Source organism: Gobius niger, assembly GCF_951799975.1.
Source record: "Gobius niger genome assembly, chromosome: 7".
Lineage (NCBI taxonomy): Eukaryota > Metazoa > Chordata > Actinopteri > Gobiiformes > Gobiidae > Gobius > Gobius niger.
Genome location: NC_136858.1, coordinates 39,624,833 through 39,643,350, shown reverse-complemented (window position 1 = coordinate 39,643,350; position 18,518 = coordinate 39,624,833). Strand labels below are relative to the sequence as shown.

Below are 18,518 nucleotides of genomic sequence, written 5' to 3'. Positions count from 1 at the left end.
AACATCACATCCAAGATGAAGGACAGTTAAACATCACATCCAACATGGAGGACAGTTAAACATTAGGGTTGGTTGTCAAATCAAATCAATTAGTCTCTGCATGCAAAAGAGCTGGCCTGATTTGTCCCCTCCTCCTCTTTCTACTCCTTCATCTACTCCTCTTCTCCTTCTTCTTTTTATTCTTCTTCTCCCAGGAAGAATAGTGACAGCATGACTGGGCTAATGGGGATCCTGTCAATAAACAATACACAATTCTCCTTCTTGTTCTTGTTGTTCTTCTTCTTCGCCTTCTCCTTCCTCTTCTCCTTCTTCTCCTTTTTCTCCTCCTTTTTCTTCTCCTTCTTCTTCTTCTACTTCTTCTTCTTCCTCTACTTCTTCTCCTCCTTCTTCTTCTCCTCCTTCTTCTTTTTCTCCTTCTCCTTCTTCTTCTCCTTCTTCTTCTCCTCCTTCTTCTTCTCCTCCTTCTTTTTCTCCTCCTTCTTCTTTTTCTCCTTCTCCTTCTTCTTCTCCTTCTTCTTCTCCTCCTTCTTCTTCTCCTCCTTCTTCTTCTCCTCCTTCTTTTTCTCCTCCCTCTTCTTTTTCTCCTTCTCCTTCTTCTTCTCCTTCTTCTTCTCCTCCTTCTCCTTCTCCTCCTTCTTCTTCTTCTCCTCCTTCTTCTCCTCCTTCTTCTTCTCCTCCTTCTTCTTTTTCTCCTTCTTCTTCTCCTCCTTCTTCTTTTTCTCCTTCTTCTTCTCCTCCTTCTTCTTTTTCTCCTTCTTCTTCTTCTTCTTCTGCTTTCAATTTCATTTGTTTTATCTGTATTTTTTTTTTGCCATACATTTGATTCCATAATTTAATCTCTAAATAGAAAACAATGGGCTACATTTATTAGCTAGCTATGTTGATCACCTGTTATAGTGATAAATATTCAAATAAATATGCAAAATGATTTGAATTCATACTGCAATATTTCAGCCAATAGCTAGAATATACAAGCGTTAATGTTAATATGTGTGTGGTGCGGGTAAAACAATAAAACAGGCAACATTTCACTGCATTTAATCATAAAACAACATTAAATACGAATGGTAGCTAATTTTGGGGACTCTTTTTTACATTTTTAGTAGGTTTAGTCGTCACCGGTAAGACCTAACTACATTTCCCATAATCCTCGTGTGGTTGCGCATGCGTAGTCCCGTCCTAACAACACGAAATGATGTTTTCTGTAGCAACGGTCCACCTCCAGTGATTAACCCTCATTTAAAAGATGAAGGCGCCTTTTCAAAGCATCAAACCTGTCGGAAATGGATGTTTGCTCAGGGGAAAGTAGACTGGGACATCGCTGAGGCCTGTTTATCCATCAAAAGGTGAGTTTGTCCCTCAGACTGTCAGACCGAGCGAGATTACGCGAGATTTGGGGTTCAAGCTAATGCTAGCATCACCGCTATTTCGAAACTGTTCCGCCAAATGTTTAATTAAAACTGTGGATAAAATCATGTGTTTCTGCACGAAATACACGTTCCGGGGCTCACGTATATTTGTATGAATTAAACAATTTGGGGGAAATAAGTGAAGCCAGTGTTTAAGTAAAATAAGGGGGAAAGTCTTGTTCGATGTTAGCCCTCCATGGGAAACGATGTGACCTGTGACATGTATGAAGTGGTTTGTTTCTCATCTCTTTTGTCTCTTCTTTAGGCTGAATCATGTCGTATTTTGACGACACTGCGGCGGATGTGCCCGTTAAAGACATCACTTTGAATGTTCCCAGACTTGCTGTAGGTCTGTGAACACACCACAACTTCTCCAGCTCTTTTTCCTAAACGCAGGGATTTGTTTTTCATATGGGCAGTTGACAATATGGCAAAAGTATTTCCCTAGAGCCTACAGGCCACAGTTTAGATCTTCATGTGTGTTAACCACAAGCATATTTTCACCAGTTTGGCATTACCCAATTTATTGAAAAAGATCAAGATAGTATCAAACACTAAAATGGAGCAAAAAAGAGGAATAAAAAGTGACCAAAAAAGGGATGAAAGTGCAGCAAAAATTAGATTAAAAAAATGTTTAAAAAAGCAATGACAACAATGCAAGGATAAAGATCAGTTTTATCAGTTCAGATCAGTTTGCTTTGAAATGAGGCATTACACCAGTGTTAATGTCGTCGACTAAAATATTTAGTCTTAATTTTAGTCAAAGTAGGGCTGCTCGATTATTGAAAAAATAATAATCACGATTATTTTTGTCATAATTGAAATCACGATTATTCAAACGATTATTTGTTGCCTTTAAAAAATTCCATTAAAAAAGTGACAAAAATCCAGCAGAAAAAAGACAAAAATCCAGCAAAAAAGTGACAAAAATCCAAAAATTAAAAAAATATATATATATTTGAAGAAAAAAATAAAAAAAATTGAAAAAAAAATTATAATCGATTTTTTGCGATTATGCTAATTTTGTAATCGTTTACTGTTGTAATCGAAATCGTAATCGAAGTTCGATTAATTGCACAGCCCTAAGTCAAAGTGATATTTTTGTGACTAAAATTGGACTAAAACTAAATGAAAAGATTCTCATGAGACTAAAACTGTGACTAAAATGTCCAGATATTTGAGTCGACTAAAATCAGACTAAATAAAAATGAAAAGGAGAGACTAAAATCATCCAAACTTGTATTGAGCGTCTGAAAGAGCCTCAGATCATGTTTAAAGGATCAGCTCTGAGCTTTGTTCATGTGGAGCAGAAACATGAAGCAGAGGAACAACATTAAACATGATTAGAATCAATATTATCAATGCAAAGTCCACTAAGTTAGTCTGAAATTTAGTCGACTAAAACTAGACTAAAATTAAATTACATATTCGTCAAAAGACTAAAACTAAAATAAAATATGTTGTCAGAATTAACACTGCTTTACACTGGCTCCAGTCCAGAAGCTTTTAGATTTGGGTAAAGCCAAGCTAGAGAAAATGCACTCGGTTAAGGGGGGGCGTTAAGAGGTTCAATAATAGCCTAAAAACGCTTTACATCAAGGAACCAGTCACTCATTCATTCATACACCCATTAGGGCTGCTCGATTATTGAAAAAATAATAATCACGATTATTTTTGTCATAATTGAAATCACGATTATTCAAACGATTATTTGTTGCCTTTAAAAGAATCCATCAAAAAAGTGACAAAAATCCATCAAAAAAAGACAAAAATCCATCAAAAAAGTGACAAAAATCCATCAAAAAAAGACAAAAATCCATCAAAAAAATTACAAAAATCCATCAAAAAAAGACAAAAATCCATCAAAAAAAGACAAAAATCCATCAAAAAAACCAAAAATCCATCAAAAAAAAAGACAAAAATCCATCAAAAAAAGACAAAAATCCATCAAAAAAAGACAAAAATCCATCAAAAATATGACAAAAATCCATCAAAAAAAGACAAAAATCCATCAAAAAAAGACAAAAATCCATCAAAAAAAAGACAAAAATCCATCAAAAAAAGACAAAAATCCATTAAAAAAAGACAAAAATCCATCAAAAAAAGACAAAAATCCATCAAAAAAAGACAAAAATCCATCAAAAAAAAGACAAAAATCCATCAAAAAAAGACAAAAATCCATCAAAAAAAAAGACAAAAATCCAGCAAAAAAAAGACAAAAATCCATCAAAAAAAGACAAAAATCCATAAAAAAAAGACAAAAATCCATCAAAAAAAAGACAAAAATCCATCAAAAAAAGACAAAAATCCATCAAAAAAAGACAAAAATCCATCAAAAAAAAGACAAAAATCCATCAAAAAAAGACAAAAATCCATCAAAAAAAAAGACAAAAATCCAGCAAAAAAAAGACAAAAATCCATCAAAAAAAGACAAAAATCCATAAAAAAAAGACAAAAATCCATCAAAAAAAAGACAAAAATCCATCAAAAAAAAGACAAAAATCCATCAAAAAAAAGACAAAAATCCATCAAAAAAAGACAAAAATCCATTAAAAAAAGACAAAAATCCAGCAAAAAAGTGACAAAAAATCCAAAAATTAAAAAATTGAAAAAAAAAAAAAGAAAAAAAAAAATATATAAATAAATTATAATCGTTTTTTTGCGATTATGCTAATTTTGTAATCGTTTACTGTTGTAATCGAAATCGTAATCGAATTTCGATTAATTGCACAGCCCTAACACCCATGTATGCAGACACTGGGGGCAATGTGGGTGAAGTGTCTTGCCCAAGGACATAATGCCAGTGCGCTCCAGTGATGTGTGGGTTGATCCGAAGTGCCCGCGGTTACGAGTCATCCAAGGATATTTGTAGTGATATTCGGTCGGTCGGGTCGTTTGAAATAAAGATTAAACCTTTGTAATGTATATACAGTCGTTCTAATCTAGTACCAAAAAATGCGGGTCGGGTACAATATTTTCTTCTTCTTTCGGTCCGAGTTGCAGATGGGTTAGTTGAAAATGTCGGTCGGGTGCGGGTTGTTTTTTTAATTTATTTTCTTTGAGTTTATTTGAATAGGGACAAGTATGTCACATAGACTCATGTTACATACTATAACAGTTTAGCTAATTCTCAATGTCCGTCCCTAGTTGGCCTTTCCAAAACAAAAATTAAACAATACATAGTTAAAACACATATCTATATATTAACTCAGCAGAGCAAACGGTCAGTGGTCCTCTAGTCCTTGAACCCACAGCCCTGAGAGAAACTATGCACTCACTCAATACCTGTGGGATCCCTGGTTTAAGCTGATTTAAGTCCTCTGTTGTTTTGACTCACATTTTAACATTGTTCCTGCAGATACGTCGGGAAATGCGAACGCTCGAGTGCGCCAGGACGTGCTGCGCATGACCCGCGAGGAGCTGGAGGACAAGTTCCTCCGCCTCAACGACGAGAACCTGAACCTCAAGCAGCACATCCACAAGCAGGACGACAAAATGAAAAAGTCAGTGGGATGTTTCAATCTGTCTCCAGACGATAAGACTCCAAAGGCTGTTTCTGTGTTTCAAACTACTTTCTGCTCAGTTCCAGTCCGTGAGTTTCCTTAGAGGAACCGGACAGAGTGTGAGGTGAGTTATTCCACATGAGCCTGAGCGTATTTATTCATCTTTTTCAGACTGGCCACGAAGCTGATGCGCCTGGTGAAGGACCGCAGTCGCCTGGAGCAGCTGGTCTCCGGAGCGGCCCCTCAGCCCAAAGTGCGGGACGTGGAGATGGAGGAGATGATGGAGGACCTCCAGGACAACGTCAGGAGTCTGCAGAGCGAGAACGAGGCTCTCAAACAGCGCCTCCGTGTGGCCAAGCAGCAGCTCATACAGCAGCAGAGCAGGAGGGCCGCCCCCTACAGCCACATCCACCCACGGGTCAACTCAGGGCTGAAGAAGCTCAGGGACTCGCCGCCTCCTTCCCCCATGCGGCCCAAAAGTGAGTCCAGAGGAAAAGTCTCACGGATAGATTTTACCTCTGAGGACAGTAAACTATAGTGTACCTTTAAATCTCATTTCACCCTTTTTCTTAGATCTTTAATAGAAATCTGATGTACGATGTGAATATGTTGTCGATTTTCACAATACTAGGAAAGAAGCAAAGTACTTTATTTTGCTACTTGTGTAAAAGTACAGATACTGGTGACATGTTACTCTAATCAAAGTAAAAGTTCCTCTGTCAAATTATTTTTTAAGGTGAGACACTTTAGGTGAAAGTATTGATGTTTCCCGCAGTGGTGGAAGTGGAGATTTGTATCTGTTTTCCTCCCTTTACATCTTAGTTTTCATGTCAGATATAAAAATGATGATGTTTATTTGATGATGTTTTGTCTGCGAGGTGGGGGCGACCCGGAAGTAGAAAGGCCGTCTTTCCCGCGGGTTTTCATTCATAAATATTGACAGATTTGACATCCACGTGTCCTGCTAAGGGGCCCCGTGATGACGCTTTCACCCAAATATGGTGTTTTTCCTCCTACGAGACGCTGGAGCGGAAAAGTGGAAGAACGGGCCGAGCATGCGCACTCGCTACAAAACTTCAGGGCTGGTTTTCTCTGAATGAGAGAAGCCGCACTCGGGCAGAGCCTGAGCCCTTATAGAAGCTCCCACAGACTCCACACTTTACAGGCTGAGACACAACAACATTCTGAAGGTTTTTTCAGAGGGATTTTTTAATATATAATTCCTAGCCTGATTTATTCAGCTTTGAAACCAAAAAAACAGGCGGAATTTGAGTTTTTACTGATTTTTTCACTGATGATTAGTTTATTGAAAAACTAAACAAAATATCCAAAATCCCTCTGAAAAAATCTGAGTTACTAATATGTCAATAAAATAAAACCATAACATTTAATCTGGCTCAATTCATTATTTTGATTTCGTTGCCCAAAATATAGTTTTAATGCTCAACATGCCTTATTTTTATGTGAAAACATAAAATGACAGAAAAAATGCAATACATTTTTTCTCATATTTATATCTGTGATGTTCAGCAAAAGTTTCACATTGAAATCTCTACATTTATTTGTTTTCCCTGCTCACCTGCTGTGTCTCGCCTTAAGAGAAAGTTTTTGCTAAAAAATGAAAATGGGGCCAAGTTAATCACTTCTACAGCCACAGGACGAGGACTCATGTTGTTTCTGCCGAGCATTAAAAAGCATTAAAAGTCATTAACTGAATTATGCCAAAATCAAGGCACTAAAAGTCAAAGTATTAAATCAAAATGTCCTTTAAAATAAAACATCATTTTCCCTTAGAGGCAGAACCTGCACAATGACATCACTGCATTCATCAGAAACACACACAGTATGGTCTGAAACAAACCCAGTCAAACAGTCGCACAATACAAAAATGTGACAAAAATGTGACAAAAATGTGACAAAAAAATGACAAAAATGTGACAAAAATGTGACAAAAAAATTACAAAAATGTGACAAAAATGTGACAAAAATGTGACAAAAAAATGACCAAAAAATGACAAAAATGTGATGATAAATGTGACAAAAAATTGACAAAAATGTGATAAAAAATGTGACAAAAATTGACAAAAATGTGATAAAAAAATGTGACAAAAATTGACAAAAATGTGACAAAAAATGACCAAAATGTAAAAAAAATAAAATAAATTATGATAAATTGACAAAAAAAAGACAAAAAATGACGAACAAATGACAAAAAATGTGACAAAAAATTTACAAAAATGACGAAAAAATGACTAAAATGTGACAAAAAAAAGTACAAAAAAAATGACAAAAATTTCATACAAAATTGACGGGAAAAAAAATGTGACAAAAAATGATGAAAAAATGACAAAAATGTGACAAAAAATAACAAAAAAATGACAAAAAAGTTACATAAATGAGTTGAATGCCCAACAAAAAAATTATGGGAAAAAAAGTCTGATGACGTGAAGAAAAAGATCCTCTGGGTTCAGTTCAAGAGGTTATTTATGTGCTCAACATGTAAGTCAAATGTCTGTGTGTTATTCTGCCCCCTGTAGGCACGAGGAGTTTGGACGGAGCCGGGCGACCCCCGACCGGTCAGCTGCCTCGATACGGACACAGCCTGCTGGAGGACGCCCGGGCGGAGATACGCAACCTGTCAGCCTCTTCTTCACAATACCTTCCTCCTCTTCAACGTGTTCATAATGTGGGATTGTTGCTTGTGCTTCAGAGAGAACGTGATCGAGTCCCAGAGGGGCCACATGGAGGCGCTGGAGAGCGACGCTCAGCTGCTCCGAGAGGAACTGAGGCGGAGAGAGGCGGAGTTTGAGGAGAGGCTTTTGGACGCGAGGCAACAGCAGACCACGAACCTCCGGTACATTCAAGTCTGTGGAAGCAGCTGTTCCTAACCCTCATTTCTCACTCATATTGCTGGGTTGCAGGTTCTAGAATGTGAAGATGTCATCGGACCCAGCGGGGGGCAAGAGCCAGTTTTTCCTATTAATAACATTACACTTTCACAAGTCATAGCTAAAAAGAAAATATATGAATTTAAAAAATGATCTTTAATATTAGTCACTGGGTCCAAGATCTCTCTGTACAAGACCAAAAATTTCCTCAAAAACAAAATAATTTTTCCTCTATATAATAGTATAGGCCTTTAGAATGCTGTGATGTCACCTGCAACCCAGCAATAGCTGAGGAATGGGTTTAAAGTTTGAACCTCCGGTACATTCAAGACTGTGGAAGCAGCTGTTCCTAACCCTCATTTCACACTCATATAGCTGAGGAATGGGTTTAAAATTAACCAAAAGTCAGCACAAATTGGCAGCCTCACTTCTGTCAATCTGTCATTTTCGTCACATTTTTTATCACATTTTTTGTCACATTTTTGTCATTTTTTTGTCACATTTTATCACATTTTATGTTGTTTTTTCGTCATTTTTTATCACAATTTTTGTGTCGTTTTTTTTGTCATTTTTTGTCACATTTTTGTCATTTTTTGTCAATTTATTATGAACTTTTTGTAATTTTTTTGTCACATTTTATCACATTTTATGTCACATTTTTGTCATTTTTTCGTCAATTTTTTATGAAATGTTTGTCCTTTTTTTCACATTTTTGTCATTTTTTTGTCTTTTTTTAATCACATTTTTTAAAATTATTTTTTCGTCAATTTATTATAAATTTTTTGTCATTTTTTGTCACATTTTTTTCATTTTTTTGTCCATTTTTTATCACATTTTTTGTCCCATTTCTGTCATTTTTTCGTAATTTTTTATCACATTTTTTTTTTTTTTTGTCATTTGTGGTCACATTTTTTTAAGTTTTTCGTCAATTTTTTATCACATTTTTTGTCATTTTTTGTCACATTTTTTTAAATTATTTTTTCGTAAATTTTTTATGAAATGTGTCATTTTTTATCAAATTTTTTGTCACGTTTTTGTAATTTTTTGTCACATTATTATTATTTTTTTTCCGTCAGAGCTGCAGTGGCGACTTACCACCACCACCACAACATTGTAAAAGTTTGGAAAAGCGCTGTACTGTACAAGACAAATGCATTATTATGAATTTCCGTGAGTTCGCCTTTTGCTTTGGGATTTTCGCTCAAAGCCGAAACCTCTGCCTTTGTCCAACATCCACTGCCCGTCTTCTATTGATTGTTTTCCAGCTGGGCCTCTTCGTTAAATTTAACCTCGCCTCCCCCTCGCCTCCCCCTCGCCTCCCCCTCGCCTCCCCCTCGCTCCCCCTCGCCTCCCCCTCGCCTCCCCCTCGCCTCCCCCTCGCCTCCCCCTCGCCTCATTGTTTACCGTTTGAAAATGTTTTGTTTGTCTTGGTCCCAGGTCGCACGTCAACAGCAACGTGAACATGATCAAGGTGCAGAAACAACTGGCCGAGCGCTCCAACGCCATCACGGAGCTGGAGGGGCGCTTCCTCCAGCTGCAGGAGGTTAAACACAGGCTTACAAAACTCAAATGCACACTGTTGTTGTGTCCTTGGGCAAGAGTGAATGACTGTGCCTTACTGTAAAGCACTTTGATAAAGGGTTAGAAACAGGCCACGGTTCTTCCAGACTGAGATATGTTCTTACCTGAGCTTAGACGAGTTGATGTGTACCTGTCTGGTCTTTGTGTGTGCGCTCAGTCACGCAAAACGACCAAAGATGTTGTTAGCATTTGGCCTCTCCCAGCATATTCCTATAGTTGGAAGCTAGCAGGCTCTTCCACGGGCACAAAGACCAGACAGGTACGGATCAACTCGTCTAAGCTTAAGAACATATCTCAGTGTGGAAGAACGGCGGCCTGTTCCTTTAAGAAACAATCGGCTTGTTGCACGGTGCGGCTATGCTAGTTCCTCTGAGCTGAAGCTGTGGGCGCTAGTACTTCCTGTTCGTATTCATTTCCATTAAGATGAGCTCAGACCAGTGAGTGAAGCTAAAGGCTAATTTAAACTCTGAACTCCCGCCTGAACCGAGAGGATCTTTTTTCCTCACGTCATCACTTTTTTTTTTCCATCATTTTTTTGTCGGGTATTCAACTCATTTTAGTAACTTTTTTGTCACATTTGTTTTTATTTTTCGTCAATCTTTTATCAATTTTTTGTCTTTTTTTAAGTCACATTTTTGCCTCTTTTTCATCAATGTTTTCTCACTTTTTTGTCAATTTTTTATCAATTTTTGGTCAATTTTTAGTCATTTTTTGGTCAATTTTTTGTCATTTTTTGTCAATTTTTTGTCACATTTTTTGTCAATTTTTTATCATTTTTTTGTCATTTTTTTGTCACATTTTTATCATTTTTTAATCAATTTTTTGTCATTTTTTGTCAATTTAATGTCAATTTCTTGTGACATTTTTGCCACTTTTTCATCCATTTTTCGTCACTTTTTCTGTCACATTTCCATCATTGTTTTCGTCTCAGTTTTGTCGCTATTTTCACACCTTTTTCCCAGAAGCTTTTGGATTGGGGTAAAGCCAAACTGGAGAAAACGTGCTCGGTTCAGGTGGAAGTTAAGGGTTTAATGCATTACACAATTTGAAATAGTGCCTTTTTATGTATATTTTTTTATTTATATTATCATTCCAGGAAAAGAATACAGACAGGAAGTACTGGCGCTCACAGCTTCAGCTCAGAGGAACTAGCATAGCCACACCGAGCAACAAGCCAATTGAATCAGACTTTTGCATTAAACAGTTAATCAGTGCTTACAGTTCTCAAGTAAAAGCACTTTGTTACTCTTATCTAAGGGCCACTGCCTTTTACTCTAACCATTTTAAAGTTAGATATTTTTGGCAACTCTATCCACAACTATGGATTACGGATGTGAAGTAATGACACTTCTGTCTTTATCACCTATAATATAATGTGTTCCTCAACACATCATTTTAAACCAAGGCTAGTGTTTTCCTAAAGTAGAGATAAAAAATAAACATTTATTTGGATGCATAATCCCACTAACAAAGGGTTAACTGTAGAATCTGCTGTTGGAATGAAAAAGAGAAATCATTACTTCACCAAGACACATAGATTTTGTGACTTATAGATGCTAGAATCATATTAGATTTGTGCATTTAATATGAAAGTCAACAGAGGTTGGCTTTATTTGTCTCTTCTCTCGCATTACTTGACATATTGTGCTGAAATTTGGGGTAATAATTATAAAACTACTTTACAACCGATATTCATCCTTCAAAAAAGAGCAATAAGAACAATGTATAACGCTGGTGACCGAGACCAATCCACTGTTTATGAAAGCCAAGATTCTAAAACGTCAAGACATGATCACTTTTAAAACTGCTCAGTTCATGTACAAAGCTAAAAATAAGCAACGACCTTTTCTGAAAGAGAAGGAGAATATAATTTAAGGGGCTTGGATCACTTTAAAACTGCCCGAACATCCAGAAAAAGTGTGTCCGTTTGTGGTCCTGAAATATGGAATAAACGACACGTAGACCTCAAACCATGTCCAAATATCAGACAGTTTCAACATCAACACAAAGAATGGATATTCTCTAAGTATCGGAAGAAAATCTCTGACTTTTCATGTTCAGCTGCTGTAAACCTGATGTTGATGGTCGGGAGTTTTCACACTGTATATGACAACTTGATTTAGATCACAGGGCTCAGATTATTGTTTTAAGGAAGCCGAAAAAGTAAATAGAACAAGAGACTGACAGTGCTTAAAAGGGGTGGGACTAAATAAGTGTTTACTTCCCCCCCACTCCTTTTCGAACAGCCTCATTTCAAATGTGCAAAAGGTAAAACAAAATAGTTTGTACTAAGACGTAAATGTGTTGAGCTGCACGTCTGAAACTGAGCTCACAACTGCCACAATCATGGCAATTGAGTTCGTATGAGTTTGTGTTTTTATGTGTTTTTTTTATCCTGATAATATTGTAAAGTTATTTATCTTTATTTAAAGGCTTTAGGGCAGTGTGTGTCTGTGAGTTGAGTTGTGTTTTCACTCTTGCAGAGTCAGAGGAGGCTGAAGGCCAGTCACGACACGGCTCTGTCCAAAGTGGACTCTCTGTCTGCGGCGCTGAAGGAGGAGCGAGTCCGGAGCCTGGAGCTGGAGAACCGGCTCAGGAGCTCCGCCGTCTCCAACAAAGCCCAGCAGCAGGTCGGAGCAGCCACAAAGCAATTAGATTTAGATCACACTTTTGAGCTCATCCAGAAGCATCAGCCCTTTGAGAGAGAGCTGAAAAACTGCTAATGATCACATGCACTTTAAAGCAACAAGTAGAGGTCTAAACTACAGGGTTTTCATTTGTTTTAGCTGTATTTCATTAATAAACCCCATTCTTTTCTGTGTTTCTCAGCTTCAGGAGCAGATCTCTGAGCTGGAGCAGGAGAGAGACCTTCTGAAGGAGAACAACCACAAGCTTCTCAACAGGTCACTTTACTTTGATGTTATATTTGGACATTTAGTGTTTCACAGAGACAGTTCACTGGGGACGTTTACCTTTTGACTCAGACATGAGACTAGTCGCTCTAATCGAACACAGTCTTTATGTAAATATGATCTGTTTGGGCCGCAGAGCCTTTGACGTGTCGCCGCAGCAGAAGTGGCAGATCCAGGAGCAGAAGCTGAGGCTGCAGATCTCGCAGTTGGAGACGGCGCTCCAGGCCGACCTCGTGGACAAGAACGAGATCCTGGACAGAGTCAAAGCCGAGAGAGGTGATTCTTTCACCGGAGATTAGCCCACGTGGGGGTTCATGATGTTAATACTTTACCCATTCACTGCTCTGTAGATGCCAGTGAGAAGCTGACGGAAGAGAATAAGAAGCTACACATTCAGATCCTGGAGCAAAAGCAGCAGCTGGAGGAAATGAAGGAGCAGCTAAAGGTTTACGGCAAAGTAAGTTCATTTTGACGAGAGAAAACTGCACTGCCAAGCATCACATCTAGAACTGAACACAAGCTTCTAAATCTCATGCTTCTATTTCGTTGTGTTTTTAAGGGAACCGACTATGACGCCTCTGAGCTCACAGAGGCCCTGCTGCTCGTTCAGGTAAGTGGAGGATCCTGTTTGAGGCCTGGGGTTTTCAAACTCCCGAAATAAGACCAAGCAAAAACACTGAGTGTGTTTACATGCGCTGGAGTGTCCTGGTTATTAGTCATATCCTGGTTATGCGTCAGAGAAACCAGGGTACTCGTATCGCTGTTTACATGAGACACTGCAGTATCCTGGATCTTAAAGGTGCATTATGTAGCTTTTTATGTGGAAAGAAATGTGATATTGTGTGCCTGTTTGACCTTGATGTGACCCAGCTGCTGCATGAGTAGTTAGTTAGTGGTTCTTCACTTTCGATCACAATGGACTCTAAATTACAACGACCCAGGACCTATTGTTTTGTAGGTTTTCTGGTGAGAGGCTCCGTCAGCAGAGAAAACCTTCCAAGTAATTGATTCTGGAGTGTCCTGGAGGCCACTGTGCTGGAAACATTATCGTGTGATGCTAAATACATTCTCCGGGCGCTCCACACACTTTTTGCATTAATAGTGGAATAATGCACCTTTAAAGCTCCGGAGCGGGGGCGGGACAATGACAAATACGGTTAGGAGCTAAACACATGAGCAATATGGCCAACGCAGGGCTTTTTACTGACAAGAACTTTCCAAGGAAGCACTTGGAACTGTAGAGCACTGTGCCAACATCAACGACAGACGTGAGAATTGATCCCAGAGCGACAGTTTAGACCAAGAGCAGCGCTGACGTCCACCGGAGCCACCGCAGAGAGGAAAATAGAGGTGGACCGATATATCGGGACGATTTTGGGGTATTTTACAGTATACAATATGTTTGGAACCGAAAGATAGAGATTTTTTTGGCATTGGAAAGAGCTCCGTCAGAGCTTTAATCTGAGCCACAACTTCTTAGAGGAAAATCTGTCACAGGTTTGTACCTTGGATCGTATTCAAATCAAATCAAATCAAATTTATTTATATAGCACATTTAAAACAACTGCTGTTGACCAAAGTGCTTCACAAAAGGTCTACAGTACAGAGAAAAAACAACAACATATAAATATAATAATAAGAAACAAAACAGCAGAGCACTAACAGCTTAGATTTGGCCTGGTCTGTGCTAGACAGTGTTAAAAGCTTTTGCATAAAAATGTGTCTTAAGCAACGATTTAAAATATTCCAGTGTCTGAGCAGCTCTGATGTGGAGAGGCAGGTCATTCCACAGAGAAAGCTCTGTCCCCTTTAGTCACATATTTGGAGCGAGGAGCCTCTAAAAGCAGCAGATCAGCAGATCTCAGAGCCCGAGCACCAGAAGCTCAGACAGATCCAGAGGAGCAGCGCCATGGAGACATTTAAAGACAACAACCTCATCCTATAACACACATGGAGCCAGTGCAGAGCCGCTAACACAGGGCTGATGTGCTGGAGAGGAGGAGACGAGCAGCTGCGTTTAGCGCCCCCTGGAGGCGATGAATTGAAAGCTGACCAAGACCAGTGTACACAGAATTACAATAATCAAGTCGCGACGTTATAAAAGCATGAATGGCTTTCTCAAAGTCACAGGCAGGTGGATAGTTTTTTACCTTGCTTAGAGATTTAAGATGGAAAAAGCTTGATTTGACAACATGATTTATATGTTTCTCAAATTTAAAGTCATTGTCTACAAACACACCCAGATTCCTTTAAAAGGGTGACAGAAGGAAGCCAGAGGGCCGATGGCGCTGTCACAAGTGTCGAGAACATTAGAAGAATTTCCAAATATTACAATTTCTGTCTTATCTTTGTTTAGACTTAAAAAGTTGGCCTCCATCCATGTCTTAACTTCTTGAATGCAATCCAACAAAGGATTCAATGATCCCTCAGAGCTAGACTTTAGTGGCATATATATCTGCAGATCATCAGCATAAACATGATAACTAACTTTGTGTTTCTCTAAAATCTAAAATCTAAAGTATTTTATATAGGTTTTTCGGAACCATAAGAGATAGAGACTTACCGTTTGTTTTTGTTTTTCCCGAATCAAACAAGCTCCCTCTAAAGTACCTACTAAACATAAATGTAGCCCTATGACCCAATAAAGCGCCCCCTGCTGTCACAGTTCAACACTTAGGAGCATCAAACACAGGTTTATAGACAAGACATTTGGAAAAATCGGCCGGGTATATCGGCATCAGCCAATAAAAATCCCCCAGCATCGCCTTAGAAAACCCACGTGGGTCGACCTCTAGTGAAAAAGTGGTTGTTTTGTAAAGTTTTCAGCAAAGATACAACATTTGAGAAGGTACGAGCTCCAGTCGCCGTAGGAAAGATTCTGCTCCTGTCGTATCTGTTTGGAAAGTTCGCACATGCTCAGTACATCTGCAGCAGTGAGAAACCACATATTGGCTTATCCAGGAAACTGAAACCAAGACACTGTGTAAACATGGACACAGGCAGAACCAGGATGCTTCTAATCTCCGTTGATAGCCTGGATACTTTAGTTTGGAAACCACTGTTATTAGACTAGACTAAGTTCATTTCCGTGATGTTTGTGACGTCTGAGCGCAGAAGCGGAGGTCGGAGCGGAACCGGGAGCTGGGCTTCCTCTCGGAGCTCGGGGATGAGCTGAACACAGACGGTGAAGTGAAGAAGCTGAGAGCGGCTCACGCTGAGACCATCCAGGAGCTGGAGAAGACCAGGACGCTGCTCAGTGTGGAGAGCAAGCTCTGCAAAGATCACAAGGTACAGGACAGGACACAGGGCAGCTTTACTTTCAGCTTTTAGGTCAGAAAGGAAGTGCAAAGGATTGTCTTGGTCATTTTAACAGAATAACTAAATATGTATAACTAATGTGATTCAATCTGTTACAGGCAGAGCTGGATTCTGTGTCGGCAAAGCTGAAAAGTGGCAGGATGGAGCTGGAGCAGAGGCTGGAGACTCAGGCCAAGCTTCTGGACTCAAGAGCCGCAAAGATCAGGAAACTGGAAGGTAAGGGCTTGATACTGAAAAAAAAAATTCAATACTAGTACTTGTTTTTCGGTACCGATATCTGAGCGATAGTTTTCCCGATACTAAAATATTTGTCATCTAGAACCAGAACAGAACAAAGAGATCTGCAGATTTACAATGTCGGGTTGATCTCTAATGTCAAGAAATGTGTGAAAAACGGGGAAGAATTTGGAGGAAATGGGGGAAATTGTGACAAAAATAAGGAAACTTTGAGTTAAAAAAGAAATGGGCAAAAATAGGGAATAATTTGGGTAAAAAAATTAGAAAAATAGGGGAAAAAATGTGAAAAAGAAATGAAATTCGATGTCGTCTGGTCCAAAGCTCTGACGAGAAAAAAAAAAGTACAATAAATATTTAAACAAAAAAATCAGAGCGATCCTCTACTCTCGCGAAGATATCTGGTCTCGGGACCAATTGTTAGGATCTGGTTCTTTTGCATCACGCGAGAACAGTTTTGGATATCGCCAAAGCAGACACTGGAGATGGAAGTCGTCTCAAAGATGAGGCTTTTATTGCCATTGTTCCAGATACAAAGTTGTATAACCAGCTGGTGACTTCAGAGAAAGAGAAGAAGTGAAGTCCAGACCTGACAGTCGCCTTTTATCCTAGTCTTGCACTTCTCTGCACAGAGAGGGTGAGGCCTATCTGTGAGTCAGATGTTTGTGTCTATGTGTTTTAGGGCTGCTCGATTATTGAAAAAATAATAATCACGATTATTTTTGTCATAATTGAAATCACGATTATTCAAACGATTATTTGTTGCCTTTAAAAAAATCCATCAAAAAAGTGACAAAAATCCATCAAAAAAGTGACAAAAATCCAGCAAAAAAGTGACAAAAATCCATAAAAAAAGTGACAAAAATCCATCAAAAAGTGACAAAAATCCATCAAAAAAGTGACAAAAATCCATCAAAAAGTGACAAAAATCCATAAAAAAAGTGACAAAAATCCAGCAAAAAAAAGACAAAAATCCAGCAAAAAGTGACAAAAATCCATAAAAAAAAGACAAAAATCCATAAAAAAAAGACAAAAATCCATTAAAAAATGACAAAAATCCAGCAAAAAAATGACAAAAATCCAGCAAAAAAGTGACAAAAATCCATAAAAAAAGACAAAAATCCATCAAAAAAAGACAAAAATCCAAAAATTAAAAATTAGAAGAAGAAAAAATGAAAAAAATTGAAAAAAGAAATTGAAAAAAATAAATAAATTATAATCGATTTTTTGCGATTATGCTAATTTTGTAATCGTTTACTGTTGTAATCGAAATCGTAATCGAACTTCGATTAATTGCACAGCCCTAATGTGTTAGTATATTATCTGTACTTCTCGTTATGTTCAGAATGATTATGGACCATTGTCTATCAGCTGATCTCAGTGACATGGTCTTCTTGTTCTGTAGCGTGTGAGCAAAGCCTGAGTCAGATGTTTGTTCAGATTTCGTTATAATCCTTACAACCGATATCTGAGCAATAGTTTTCCCGATACTAAAATATTTGTCATCTAGAACCAGAAAACAGAACAATAATCTGTGGAAGAAGAAGGGTTCACCTCTAAATGGGGAAGAATTTGGGGAAAATGAGGGAAATTGTGATAAAAATAAGGAAACCTTGAGTTTAAAAAAAATTGGGCAAAAATAGGGAATAGTTTGGGTAAAAAGTGTAAAAAAATAGGGGAAAAATTTGAAAATGAAATGAAATTCGAGCAAAAACGAGGGGGGAAATAGGGAAAAAATGAATAATAAAAAATGCGAAAAAATTTTAGGGCAATAATTACTGTGTAAAAACATTGGAAAAAATTGGAAAAAATAGGTTTGGTGCTTCAAAACTTGGATCTAAAGATATACAAAAATAAAATCAGTACCTGCTTTTGATACTACTGTGTTTTATACCCAGCTGGCATCATTAATGGTTCCCAGCCCTAGTTGGGACTGTCATCTTTTAGTTTTCTGAATGTTGAACCTGTGCTGTGTAGCTGCCACAGATTGGTTTTCTAAAAACAGCAGGAAGTGACCGGGACAGCCCATCATAAAAACATTTGACAGTACTGGGCCTGGATCTGCTTTAAAGTTTAGACACTAGACAGAGTTAAACACATTCCTGTGAAGTTTTGGTGAAGGCGGAGCTTGATTTAAAGCTGGACTTGTGTTTTCTGTCTCCCTCAGCTCAGCTCAAGGACATCGCTTACGGCACAAAGGCGTACGTGTTCAGACCAGACGTGACGGAGGACGACGAGGCGGACGAGTTCAACGAGAGCCTCCGCCTGGAGCGTGGAGAGAACGTCCTGGAGCTTCAGATCAGCAGCGTCTCCCTCTCTCCCTCCGCCCTGGACTCTGTGTCCGACCCAGAGCCGTCCACCTTCTGCACCTACAGCGTGGCGTCCGAGCTGCACTCCACCCCCGTGGCGAGCGGCCGCCGCCCCCGTTACGGCTTCACCTCGCGCTTCGTGGTGCGGGTGGACCGGGACTTCCTGGACTACGTGAGCAGAGGCGCGGTGACGGTGGAGCTGCACCAGGCTCTGGGGCTGGACTGGAGGACTCTGGCTGCGGGAAACATCCGGCTGCAGTCGCTGATGGAGCAGGAGGGGAAAGTGCACGGGACCGTTCCTCTCATTGGTGAGGGACAGTCCGGTCTAAGTACTGGATTTCATTACTTGAGTGAAATTACTACT

General features: G+C 38.8%; 1 protein-coding gene across 1 annotated transcript in view; it reads left to right on the top strand.

Moving 5' to 3' along the window:
- The first annotated feature begins 1,187 nt into the window (after nucleotides 1-1,187).
- The window catches only part of rpgrip1l (RPGRIP1 like), a 38,543-nt gene continuing 21,212 nt past the window's right edge, over nucleotides 1,188-18,518 (top strand). Inside the window, exons 1-15 of the mRNA XM_079560020.1 lie at nucleotides 1,188-1,346; nucleotides 1,675-1,758; nucleotides 4,768-4,912; nucleotides 5,084-5,391; nucleotides 7,450-7,549; nucleotides 7,623-7,766; nucleotides 9,238-9,343; nucleotides 11,865-12,011; nucleotides 12,211-12,284; nucleotides 12,430-12,569; nucleotides 12,644-12,750; nucleotides 12,853-12,903; nucleotides 15,408-15,581; nucleotides 15,710-15,827; nucleotides 18,013-18,462. Coding sequence (XP_079416146.1) covers nucleotides 1,683-1,758; nucleotides 4,768-4,912; nucleotides 5,084-5,391; nucleotides 7,450-7,549; nucleotides 7,623-7,766; nucleotides 9,238-9,343; nucleotides 11,865-12,011; nucleotides 12,211-12,284; nucleotides 12,430-12,569; nucleotides 12,644-12,750; nucleotides 12,853-12,903; nucleotides 15,408-15,581; nucleotides 15,710-15,827; nucleotides 18,013-18,462 — 2,140 coding nt within the window. The 5' untranslated portion in view covers nucleotides 1,188-1,346; nucleotides 1,675-1,682. The remainder of the gene's footprint in view (nucleotides 1,347-1,674; nucleotides 1,759-4,767; nucleotides 4,913-5,083; nucleotides 5,392-7,449; nucleotides 7,550-7,622; nucleotides 7,767-9,237; nucleotides 9,344-11,864; nucleotides 12,012-12,210; nucleotides 12,285-12,429; nucleotides 12,570-12,643; nucleotides 12,751-12,852; nucleotides 12,904-15,407; nucleotides 15,582-15,709; nucleotides 15,828-18,012; nucleotides 18,463-18,518) is intronic.